The sequence below is a fragment of the Pongo abelii genome, chromosome 19, assembly GCF_028885655.2.
Source record: "Pongo abelii isolate AG06213 chromosome 19, NHGRI_mPonAbe1-v2.0_pri, whole genome shotgun sequence".
Lineage (NCBI taxonomy): Eukaryota > Metazoa > Chordata > Mammalia > Primates > Hominidae > Pongo > Pongo abelii.
Window position 1 is genome coordinate 19883287 of NC_072004.2, and position 13549 is coordinate 19896835.

Here is a 13549-nt window from a genome sequence, read left to right on the forward strand (position 1 = left end):
CATGCTGATGAGAATATAAATTAATACAACTACTTTGGAATACAATTTTCTAGTTAAAGATAAGCAGTTCTACCTGTAGGTATCCACCCAAAAGATATGTGTACCAGGAGATATGTACAAGAATATTCATAGCAGCGTTATCTATAGTAGCCCCAAAATGAACACATTACATGTCCATTAGTTGTAGAAGGGATTGGGAAGTTGAGATATATTAAGATAATAGAACATTATACAGGAATGAAAATGAATGGACTTGTAGTTATATCCAGTATAAATGAATCTCATAAACCTAATGTTGATGGAAAGAAGCCAGACAAAAAAGAATTAGGCTAGGCACAGTGGCTCACACCTGTAATCTCAGCATTTTGGGAGGCTGAGGTGGGCCGATTGCTTGAGCCCAGGAGTTTAAGACCAGCCTGGGCAACATGGTGAAACCCCATCTCTACAGAAAATACAGAAATTAGCTGGCGTGGTACCACACACCTGTAGTCCCAGCTACTTGGGAGGCTGAGGCAAGAGAATCTCTCAAGCCCAGAAAGTGGAGGTTGCAGCAAGCTGAGATCACACCACTGTGCTCCAGCCTGGATGACAGAGCTAGACCCTGTTTCAAAAAACAAACAAAAAAAACGAATTAAGTAATTCTATTTATAAATATAAAAACTTTTAAAACAGGGAAAATGAAATCTAGTGTTTATTGACTTCTGCATAGGATATAAAACTGTAAAGAAAAGCAAGAAAGTGATTACTGTAACATTTAGAATAATGGTTACCTTTGTGAGGAAGGGAGAATTTGTGATTTGGAGGAAGCAAATGGGAGGCTTTTGAGTGCTCACTATATTCTGTTTCTTAAACTCAGTGATAATGGAAAGCTAGTTGCTTTGTGATAATTATTTGAAATGTACTTTTTTTTTTTTTTTTTTGCAATGGAGTTTCACTCTTGTTGCCCAGGCTGGAGTGCAGTGACACGATCTCAACTCACCGCAACCTCCGCCTCCTGTGTTCAAGTGATTCTCCTGCCTCAGCTTCCCGAGTAGCTGGGATTAGAGGCATGCGCCACCACGCCCGGCTAATTTTGTATTTTCAGTAGAGACAGGGTCTCTCTATGTTGGTTAGGCTGATCTCGAACTCCTGACCTCAGGTGATCCACCCACCTTGGCCTCCCAAAGTGCTGAAATTACAGGCATGAGGCACCACGTCCAGCCAGAAATGTACGCTTTTACCTCTGATTTTTATTTTTCTCTGAATTAGTAGCCCTTGGTTTAAGGTTTCTTTTTTTCTTTTCTTTTTTTTTGGTGGGGGGGAGAGTCTTGCTATTGTCACCCAGCCCAGGCTGGAGTGCAATGTCACGATTTTGGCTCACTGTACTCTCTGCCTCCTGGGTTCAAGTGATTCTCCTGCCTCAGCCTCCCAAGTAGCTGGGACCACAGGCACCTGCCACCATGCCCAGATAATTTTTGTATTTTTAGTAGAGACAGGGTTTCACCATATTGACCAGGCTGGTCTCGAACTCCTGACCTCATGATCCGCCTGCCTCAGCCTCCCGAAGTGCTGGAATTACAGGCATGAGCCACTGCACCTGGCCCTGGCTGGAAGTTTCTAACCATGTTAATAACTGGGAGTAGAATTTATCTCAGTAGTAACTGAGAAACTATGGGCCCTAGGGCACTAGGAGAAGTTCCTTAATGAGAGGATGAAAATTGTGTGGGTTTAGCTATGTTTTAAAATTTTATAAAATATTTGTACTGAACTCTGTCTGGATTTCTCTGGGTCTTATAATAATAGTAGCATATGAAATACGGTCTTAAAATTATGTATTTAAGCTTAAATGAAAATGACAAAATAAAATGCTTGATAATCTGAATAAAGAAGGGTCTTTTTACTTAGAAACTAGCTAACTTAACCCCTAGTGAGTTGACAAGTTGTTGATTTAGCTTTTCTAACTACTCAATAAATACCAAACTTCTTAGGGAATTAAATGTTCAAAGGTTCAGCAGCTTTGGATAACCTGCCACTCCCACCAACCATTCCATTATACTAAATGTTTATTAAACAGCCATTTCCAGGATAATTCTGTGCAGTATCTCTATATTAAGGAATATCATAAATATCTCTTTAACATACTCAAAGCAAAATTTTAAAAACTTTACCGTACTTTTATCCTATCCTGTATTTAAAAAACAGAAACAAAAAAAGATTAAAATCACTTAACTGCTTTTAGGAAGGTGGATAAGCTTGTTACAAAATAGGATTACTAGGTTTCACAAATCTCCAAAACTTTGGGAATTGCCACTCCAACAACCACTATCAACAGCTTATCCCTAGAAAACTATAGTTGAGAGAGTCTTTTTTTTTTCCACTGGCATCTTTTCATTTCTTTTTCTTTTTTGAGACAGGTCTCACTCTACCTTCCAGGCTGGAGTGTAGTGGCACAATCACAGCTCACTGTACCCTCAACTTGCCAGTCTCAAGCAATCCTCTCACCTCAGCCTCCTGTATAGCTGAGACTACAGACACATGCCGCCATGCCCAGCTAATTGTATTTATTTCTTTATAGAGATGGGGTCTCCCTACATTGCCCATTCTGATCTCAAACTCCTGGGCTCAAGGGATCCTCTTGCCTCAGCCTCCCAAAGTGCTGGGATTACAGGCATGAGCCACCACACCAAGCTTACTGGCATATTTTCTGGAGAAAGAAAGAGTCTTAATTGTTTAAAAGCCTTTAGCTATGAAGCTATTACTAGTTTTTACATGTGATTCAGTGTATGTGAGAAATGTTTATCAGAGAAAACTGTGGTTTGAATATATTAATTGCTGAAACCCAAGTTTGTTAGAATAGACAACAATTCTAAAACTGGCAATACCTCAGCGCTTTTAATGACTCCACCGTAACTGTTCTCTTTGTGTCAATAAAGATGGTTTTATAAACATAGAGAAGAATGTGATAGTGACTAATCTGAAACGGTGATAATGCCTGTCATTGGCAGGGTTAGAAGAACTAAAGGGAGGAATCAGAGGCCTGTCTTCTCAACTCTCTATTCTCGTTTATACATACAGATGAGGACAGAACTGTATTTCCTGTCACCTCAGGAGAATAGCCCCAGCCTCTTTGGAATGCCATTGATTGTTCCATGTACTGTACATACCCGGAAGAAAGACCTATATGATGCAGTTTGGATGCAAGTATCCTGGTTAACGAGGCCACTCCCACCTCAGGAAGCTAGTAATCATGCCCAGGATTGGTGAGTTGAGGGGATCCATCTTAACCTGTGGTTTCCAAACTCTAGAAAAATAATTTATATGAATTCTACATGACTGATAGGACCCAGCCTATGGCAACTTAATCACTCTTGGAAGAACCACTCAGAGAGCATACAATTCAACCATTTGGTTTGATATTTGGAGTAGGAGAGACGATACAGCTTCCTTTTGCCAAACATTCTAGTGTCTAATAATCCTTCCATTCTCTAATCTTTTGCCTGGATTCGTCCTGCTAATGCTTCAAGTAATATCCTTGTCTTCTGTGTTGCAAAAGTAGAGAGTATGAATTCACCAGAAAATTTGTATAATCTCAGTCCTCTGAAATTCAAGATGAGAGTAACTGCATAAATGAACTCTGAAAAAGTCTCATGATACAAAAAATAATTCTGTTGGATTATTTCCATACCATGTCATTCTTTTTTCTTTTTCCCTTAGCATGTCATTTTAACGTGAAGTAATTTCATAAATCTAGATTAAAATAATTAACATTTTCTGTTTTCTTTCCCTTTCCTACCACTGTTCTATTTGATGAGTAAATTCATTTACTCTGAATAATTTTTGGGATTGTGATGATGTCTTATTTTTATCTCAATCAAATTGTAGATCATTTTCTTTTCTTTTCTTTTCTTTTCTTTTCTTTTCTTTTCTTTTCTTTACGACAGAGTTCTCCTCTTGTTGCCCAGGTTGGAGTGCAATGGCATGATCCTGGCTCACTGCAACCTCCACCTCCCGGGTTCAAATGATTCTCCTGCCTCAGCCTCCTGAGTAGCTGGGATTACAGGCATGCACCACCATGCCTGGCTAATTTTGTTTTTTTTGGTAGAGATGGGGTTTCTCCATGTTGGTCAGGCTGGTCTCAAATTCCCAACCTCAGGTGATCCACCTGCCTCAGCCTCCCAAAGTGCTGGGATTACAGGCATGAGCCACCGCACCCAGCCTGTAGATCATTTTCTTACCATCACGGTACAAATGAGAGTTCTGTTTTATGGTAACTAAAAAAAGTTCTTTACTTATTTGTTATGATATGGGGTCTTTTGATGATTAGGGTAGGGCTTAGGATAAATACATCTTTTTTTTTTTTTTTTTTGAGACTGATTCTTAATTTGTCACCCGGGCTGGAATGCAGTGGTGTGATTTTGGTTCACTGCAGACTCTGCCTCCAGGTTCAAGTGATTCTTACACCTCAGACACCTGAGTAGCTGGAATTACAGATGCTTCCAACCACACCCAGCTAATTTTTGTATTTTTAGTAGAGGCAGGGTTTCACCATGTTGGCCAGGCTGATCTCGAACTCCTGGCCTCAAGTGATCAATACCAGTACCTCGGCCTCCCAAAGTACTGGTATTATAGGTGTGAGCCACCACACCTGGGCAGATTTAAATTTAAAGATTTAAATAAATCTTTATTTAAATAAATTATTTATTTATTTTTATTTTGTATTTTTTTGAGACGGAGTCTCATTGTGTCACCCAGGCTGGAGTGCAGTGGCATGATCTTGGCTCAATGCAACCTCCACCTCCCGGGTTCAAGTGATTCTCCTGCCTCAGCCTCCTGAGTCACTGAGATTACAGGTGCCCACCACCATGCCTGCCTAGTTTTTGTATTTTTAGTACAGGCAGGGTTTCACCAGGTTGGCCAGGCTGGTCTCAAACTCCTGACCTCCAGTGATCTGCCCACCTCAGCCTCCCAAAGTGCTGGGATTACAGGAATGAGCCATCGCACCCGGCCAAAATAAGTTATTTAAATAAATAATTATTTAGAATATTTATTTTAAGATTTAAATAAATCCTAAAGGAAAACTGCAAATAATAGATAAGCAGTTTAGTTAACAAATGTTGTGTTTAGTAAAGATGAAAGTTGGACAAGATTAAATTTGAAGTCAAGTAATTGAATGAAAGAGCTTCTAGATGAGGGCTTTTCCCAGGACTTGCTAATGAATTGGATGTGGAGTATAGGGAAAGAGGAATCCAGGCTGACTTCTTTTTTTTGTGGGGGGGCGGGGAATGGAGTCTTGCCCTGTCACCAGGCTGGAGTGCAGTGGCATGATCTCGGCTCACTGCACCTCTGCCTCCCAGGTTCAAGCAATTCTTCTGCCTCAGCCTCCCGAGTAGCTGGGAGTACAGGTGCACGCCACCACACTCGGCTAATTTTTGTATTTTTAGTAGAGACAGGGTTTCACCATGTTGTCCAGGATGGTTTCAATCTCCTGACCTCATGATCCCACCTCAGCCTCCCAAAGTGGTGGGATTACAGGCCTGAGCCACTGCACCTGGCCTAGGCTGCCTTTTTACCCTGAACAATTGTTTGTGAATGGTGGTACCATTTAATGGAAAAAGGAAAACTGGGTAAGGAGCAGATTTTGGCAAGAAAAGTCAGGAATGAAGTTAAATTCAAGAAGTCTATTATATATTCAAGTGGGAAATTCACTTGAATGTCCTCTGCTGGAGATATAAATATAAATGTCATCAACAAATAGGTGGTATTTAAGGCCCTGAGACCAGATGATTGACATTTAGAGAGTGAGATTTAAATAGAGAAGGTTCCCATGATCTATACATGAACTCTGAACTGAGTTCATATGCATTCCGACATTTAGAGATTGAAAAGGGGAAAAAAAAGCATCAAAAGAGATCGAGGCTGGGTGCAGTGGCTCATGCCTGTAATCCCAGCACTTCGGGAGGCCGAGGTGGGAGGATCAGTTGAGGCCAGGAGTTGAAGACCAACCTGCCCAACATGGCAAAACCCTGTCTCTACTAAAAATGCAAAAAATTAGCCAGGCATGGTGGTACATGCCTGTAATCCCAGCTACTTGGGTGGCTGAGGCATGAGAATTGCTTCAACCCTGGAGGTGGAAGTTGCAGTGAGCTGAGATCACACCACTGTACTCCAGCCTGGGTGACAGAGCAAGACGCTGTTGAGAGAGAGAGAGAGAGAGAGAGAGAGAGAGAGAGAGAGTGAGAAGGAGCAGCCCATAATGTAAGAAGAAAACCAGGAGTTAAGTGAAGGAAGTATTTGAAGAAAGGAGTGATAGTTGTTTCAAATGCTACAGAGGACTGGGAATTGCCCACTGGATTTGATAACATGGTCTTTGGTGATCTTTGTGAAAGCTATTTTAGTATAGGTAAAGGAGCAGAGATTGGAGTGGGTTAAAGAGAGAATGGTCCTTCGGACATTAAAAAAGATAGCCAGGCATGGTAGCTCTCACCTGATTCTAGTGGTACTTGGTAAAGTTATGGATGAAATAAGAGTGGCCTGGAGTTGATGATTTTTAGAGTTGGGTAATGAATACATGGGGTGTTCATTGTATAGTTCTCGACTTCTTGAGTGTTTATGTCAATAAACTGGAAATTTTAGATGAAATGGACAAAATCCTGGAATTAAGGGTCTATGTAGAAGAGTGATTATTTTCAGGGACAGTGGGTAAAGAGGCAAGTGAGGATTTCAGGGCAGCGATTGGAGGTTTCTCTTGGGTGAAAGAATCATTAGAATAGGGATGTTTGAATAAGTAAGTAACCTAAAAAGATAGGAGGTTGTGGTTGCAAAGTAGGATACTGGGAATTGAGATTTTGGAGGCAGAAAACTTTGTATTCACAAGGTCTAGAATATGACATTTGGAGAGGGTTTACATATGGGGTGGGGGAAGTTATTGTTGGAAGAGAGAAGACCAAGTTACTGTTGTATTAATTGCATTGATGTTGATGTCACCAAGAATAATAACAGGAGAAGTGGTGGAGAAAAAACACAGTGAACTGGGTGCTACAATCTTTAGTGAGTAAAGAAGATATGTACCTTCCAAGGAGGAATAGCTGGTGGCATAATTCAGTAGCACATGCTACAAAAAAGCTGGAATGTTTTAGAAAAGGAAGGAAGAAGAGATCATATACAAGTGGCATAGGAATAAGGAAGAGATCTATTTTACCTCCAGGTTCTGGAATGTATTAGAAAAAAAAGTGCAGAGAGTAGGGTGTGGTGACTCAAGCCTGTAATCCCAGCACTTTAGGAGGCTGAGGCAGGAGGATCACTTGAGCCCAGGAGTTCAAGTCCAGGCTGGACAACATGGCAAAATGCCATCTTTACAAAAAATGTAAACATTAGCCAGGTATGGTGGTGCATGCCTGTAATCCTAGCTACTTGGGAGGCTGATGTGGGAGGATCACCTGAGCCCAGAAAGGTGGAGGCTGCTGTGAGCCATAACCATGCCATTGCACTCCAGCCTGGGCAACAAGAGTGATACCCCGTCTCAAAAAGAAAAATGGAAAAAGTCTGCAGGGGGAGCAGGATTCTCAAGAAAGCCAGGCTTCATTCAGTTAGAGCAAAAAGGTAAAAGAAATTTTCAGAAGAGAAGTGCTGCACAGCTTTCTGTGAGAGTGCTACTCGGTTGTTTTATCCTGTTATCTTTCTTTTGATTCCTCATTTATTGCTGGCCTAAGTTGGACATGGTACTAGACAGTACAGTCTATCAGTGATCATTCACTGGATGAGTTATGCAGAAAGATGGGAACTCCTATGCCAGATGTGATTCTCACTTTTGCCCTTACAGTGACTCTTTATCATGGTTTCATTACCTTTAATAGCCCATGTAATAACTCCTATCAGTTGCCAGATGAGCTGTAAAGTATGCCACTCTTATGTTATATTCCTTGCATTGCTTCCTTCTCCCCACCCCCAGCTTTATTGAACTATAATTGACAAGGAGGAATTTTATATGCATCCAAGGTGTACAGCTTATGTTTCAATAATATGTATAAATTGTTGCACTGCTCCTTGTTAGGGCAAGGATGAGTAAATTTTTTTAAAAGTTGGAAAATCCACAGGGCCATCTTGACTTAATCATTGGCAGTTAAAAGAAGTTACTCCATGGTGTATGTATGCCACATTTTCTCAATCCAGCCTATCGTTGTTGGACATTTGGCTTGGTTCCAAGTCTTTGCTATTGTGAATAGTGCCGCGATAAACATACGTGTGCATGTGTCTTTAGAGCAGCATGATTTATAATCCTTTGGGTATATACCCAGTAATGGGATTGCTGGGTCAAATGGTATTTCTAGTTCTAGATCCCTGAGGAATCGCCACACTGACTTCCACAATGGTTGAACTAGTTTACAGTCCCACCAACAGTGTAAAAGTGTTCCTATTTCTCCACATCCTCTCCAGCACCTGTTGTTTCCTGACTTTTTAATGATCGCCATTCTAATTGGTATGAGATGGGTGCAGCACACCAACATGGCACATGTATACAAATGTAACTAACCTGCACGTTGTGCACATGTACCCTAAAACTTAAAGTATACTAAAAAAAAAAGAAGTTACTCCAAAAATGGTATGTAGCTTATAACTCTGAATAGTTAAGGCAGTACTTAGCATGTACCACATCAGCGATTCTGATTCAAGAAGACTTCTAAATATACAGCTTTCCGCAATGTGTCAGTGTTCTTGTCATGGAAAGATCTAATTATTTTAGTTTAATGTGAATTAAATCCTCTGATAGAATTAAGGCTGAAGGATAATTGGTATTTGATTTCATGATTAGCTTATCTTGTAAAATTTTCATGGGCCACATGGCTCCCTTGGAGACATCTGGCAGTCATATGTCTACCCTTCTGTAAGCCCAGATAGAGGATGGGAAGCCAGAGTGTATTTGGTACTGGGCTGCAGCTAATGGATTAGGGTAAGTAACGTTGAGCTGTCAACATGAGCATACTGCTGTGGCAAATGCCCCTTCCTAGGATTACTTCAAGAGAAGATGAAAAGGAGTTGGACCTCGAACCAGAAATGCTTCTTACACTCTTTTTGTTCTCTTCTCTTTCCATGATGACAGTATCGGCTGTCAATATCCATTCACTCTACGAGTTGTGCAGAAAGATGGGAACTCCTGTGCTTGGTGCCCAGAGTATAGGTAAAGTGACCTGCAAAAGAATTACATTAGTAGAATTTCAGCTTTAGATATGATACAGTTTTCCTAAGATTTCCAATTTTGAGAAGTAAATAGTGAATAATGAGAAACTTAAGAATTGTGGCTGGGCACGGTGGCTCACGCCTGTAATCCCATCACTTTGGGAAGCTGAGGCAGGTGGATCACCTGAGATCAGGAGTTTGAGACCAGCCTAACCTGGTAACACCCCATCTCTACTAAAAATACAAAAATTAGTGGGGCATGGTGATACGTGCCTGTAATCCCAGCTACTTGGGAGACTGAGGCAGGAGAATCACTTGAACCCAGGAGGCGGAAGTTGCAGTGAGCCAAGGTTGTGCCATTGCACTCCAGCCTGGGCAACAAGAGTGAAACTCTGTCTCAAAAAATGTTTTTCACTTCCTTTTGAGGTCAATAGATAAGTTTTGCTTTTGAGACTTAGCTGGTTTTATAAACTACAGTCCATACCAAATTCATAGCTTGTGATAAACATTTATTACTCTATAACTTCACCTCTCCTTTTTTGTTTTGTTTTGTTTTGTTTTGTTCTGAGATGGAGTCTCACTCTGTTGCCCAGGCTGGGGTGCAGTGGCTCAATCTTGGCTCACTGCAACCTCTGCCTCCCAGGTTCAAGCAATTCTCTTGCCTTAGCCTCCCGAGTAGCTGGGACTACAGGTGCACACCACTGTACCCAGCTAATTTTTGCATTTTTAGTAGAAATGGGGTTTCACCATGTTAGACTGGTCTCGAACTCCTGACCTCAGGTGATCCACCCACCTCAGCCTCCCAAAGTGCTGAGAGTATAGGTGTGAGCCACCATGCCAAGCCTCTCCTTAAATATAAATGTTTGCCAGTTCTGAGCACAGTAGATCTTAGTCTTTACTAGACTTCGCTGGAAATCTGTTCTTGGTTTTTAAAGAGTTACAGAGATTGATTGGTCATTGCTGTTACAGCAGGGAAAGTGCCTAATGATACTAAAGTCCACCTTTAGAGAACTGCAATAGACTTACTAAACTGAGTCTAAAGTAGGCGTTGGTCGGGCGTGGTGGCTCACGCATGTAATCCCAGCACTTTGGGAGGCGGAGGTGGGCAGATCATAAGGTCAGGAGATCGAGACCATCCTGGCTAACACGGTGAAATCCCATCTCTACTAAAAATACAAAAAATTAGACAGGCATGGTGGCAGGCACCTGTAGTCCCAGCTACTTGGAAGGCTGAGGCTGGAGAATTGCTTGAACCCGGGAGGCAGAGCTGGCAGTGAGCCCAGATCGTGCCACTGCACTCCAGCCCAGGTGACAGAGCGAGGCTCCATCTCAAGAAAAATAATAATAATATTAATAAAGTAGGCATTGGAACCATGACTTTATTATATCCTCCTCCCCTACCCCATCTCCCACCCTACCATTGCAACTCTATAAACTTTTTTTTTTTTTTGAAACATAGTCTCACTCTGTCGCCCAGGCTGGAGTGCAGTGGTATGACCTCGGCTCACTGCAACCCCCACCTCCCAGGTTCAAGCAATTCTCCTGCCTCAGCCTCCCAAGGAGCTGGGATTATAGGTGCCCACCACCGTGCCTGGCTAATTTTTGTAGTTTTAGTAGAGACAGGGTTTCACCATGTTGGTCAGACTGGTCTCGAACTCCTGACCTCAGGTGATCCACCCACCTCGGCCTCCCAAAGTGCTGGGATTACAGGCATGAACCACCATGCCCAGCCTCTGTAAACTTTTATATGCATTTATTTAAACTGCCATTTTACAAACAAGGAGCTAGGTGTTATACCAGATAAATTGTCCTACCTCAGAGCATTAAATAACTGAATTTGGAATTTCTTGCATGCTGTAGTATCTCAAACAGTCAATTCCCATGTCATTTATTTGCCATAAAGTTCACAACTTCCTGTGATTAACAGATGGTTATCAAGTACTTTGTAAAAATAAAGACTTGAAAAGTGAAAAGCATGATTCCCTGAAATGATAATAATTATTAGTAGGTATCCCTACATTTATCAGAGTCTGAAGTTAGAAGCCCATGACAAATTGTGAGGCCCAAGAGGAAAGCAGAAAAGTAGGAAGGGAGAATATTTTTTATTAAGAAAATTTAAATTCCTTCATAATTATTTCTTCCTCTGTGGATCTTTCCCCCCTTTTTAGATTTTGCAGAGGGTGTAAAATTGATTGTGGGGAAGACAGAGCTTTCATTGGAAATGCCTATATTGCTGTGGATTGGGACCCCACAGCCCTTCACCTCCACTATGAAATGTCCCAGGAAAGGGTAAGTGTTTAGGGCCGCCATAAAATGGTGGTTTTTATATGGGAAATTTCCCCCAGTGTAACTCTTAGGCCATTTCTGTTCTAGACAATTTAAAAACAACCAGAAAAGCCTTCATTGGCATCCTCTATGGCACCTAATATATTGACATGTTTGCTTGAGCTTTTTCATTTTCCAGCTTCTGAAGTTCATTGTATTGGGGCATTGTCTTTGTCCATTTTGTGTTGCTATAACAGAGTACATGAGGCTGGTAACTTATAAAGAAAGGAGGTTTACTTAGCTTACAGTTCCGCAGCCTGGGAGGTTCAAGGACATGGTCCTGGCTTCTGGCAAAGGCTTCTGTGCTGCATCATAACATGGCAGAGAAGATCAAAGGAGAACAGACACAGGCAAGAGGGAGGACCAAACAGGAGGAAGATCCTCGCTTTCTAACAGCCCGCTGTCTTGGAAACTAAGTTCTCAGAAGAGAACTCACTACTGCAAGAATGGCACCAACCATTTATGAAAGTTTCACCCCTATGACCCAAACACCTCCTACTAGGCCCCACCTCCTAAAAACACCACATTGGGAATCAGATTTCAACATGCATTTTGGTGGAGACAAATAAACCATATCCAAACTAGAGCAGGCATGAAATTTCAAAAATATTAATCAGTGAACCTTGAAACCAAACTGTGTCTGGCCATGGCATATCAATAAGCATCTCTCTGTTAAATATTATTGAAGTTGCAGCATTTGGTAATCACAGTTACTTAGTTCAAATGTGTCCCAGGGCTATAGCTGCTACCTTTAATAGGCATAGTGATCAGAAAAGTTAGAGAAAGGATTGAAATGTTTCAATTTTGGGTACCTAAGAGCACATCTCAATGGCTACTCTTCACACTTCACATTCTTCTATTGTCACTGTCTGGCCAGAGCAATTTTTAAATTTTGAAAATGTTGCTTCAGAAATAATTTTAACTCCATACCTAAAAATGTTCACCTCGGGCAGTTTTTAATCAACCAAATATTATTTGAAAGGTAAAGACATTAAGAATCTGATAGAGAGGTAAAAGCCACAGAGTCAAAGGGGTTCCTTAAGTCACATGAGGAATTGTAGTGGTTTTTGCATTTTTATGGCTCTTGATAGGCAGAAATTTCCTTTACTATTTTTTAAAGCATTCCCTTTGGATAAGTTAGTAATGGTAACTGACTTTTCTGTCTTGTTATTCTATGGAGGACTGGGGAAATTACCAATTCTAGACCTAGTTTCCTATTTAGATCCCAAAATATGCCCCACACACCAAGGCTCCTGGGAGCCCTTTCTAGCCAGGAATAAGTATAATTTGTGGATACTTGTCAAATGAAAGATCACTAGGCTAAAGCTAAAGAAAGCTGAAGAGAAACTAATGTTCTAGATCATGCTCACTAGCAAGGAGGGAAAATTTTACCAGTTGATAGATTGATAAATCTTTGTCAGCACAAAATCTGACAGGGCATTATTCTGACAAGACATTACTGTCAATGATGATAAATTATTTGGCTCTATAAATCTCTTCCCCTTTTTAACAAATCCAGTGTGCAATCTGAAAAGCTCTTTAGGACATCCTGCTTATAGGAAATGGCCTACATGACCTGTTAAATCTCACCCTACTTCCACTTTCAGTGATGCACTTAGGATACCATGGAAATGAAGGGCTATTGATGCCTTGCTAGGGAGTGGGGCCATATGCCTAATCTGGGCTCCACTACATGTAGAGTTTCTGCATGTGCTTAGAAAGTCATGTAGACAAAAGAGATACCGTGCTTTAAATTGGGATTATTGCCCATATGCTTTATATTTTTTATTCCAGTGATTTCCCTTTTAGGAATTTATCTGAGGGGAGAATACTCTGTAATTACTCCATAATTTGCAGGCAGATATCATCATAGCATTTTTTAGGAGAGTAAAAAGTTATTAACAACTTAAATTTGTCTCACATTAGAGGAATGGTTAAATAAAGCATGGTGTATTCATTGGATAAAATATAATGCAGTTGTTGAAAATGATTACCTGGGGTTTTTGCTAACATTTATGGGAACATGCTTATGATATGTGAACATTTTTTTAAAAACAAGACATAAAGTTGC

At 40.9% G+C, this 13549-nt stretch overlaps 1 protein-coding gene across 1 annotated transcript in view; it reads left to right on the forward strand.

Moving 5' to 3' along the window:
• LOC129056808 (ubiquitin carboxyl-terminal hydrolase 6) overlaps positions 1–13549 on the forward strand; it is a 50128-nt gene that overhangs the window by 25281 nt on the left and 11298 nt on the right. The window contains exons 25-27 of the mRNA XM_063718051.1: positions 3055–3239; positions 9077–9154; positions 11322–11442. Coding sequence (XP_063574121.1) covers positions 3055–3239; positions 9077–9154; positions 11322–11442 — 384 coding nt within the window. The remainder of the gene's footprint in view (positions 1–3054; positions 3240–9076; positions 9155–11321; positions 11443–13549) is intronic.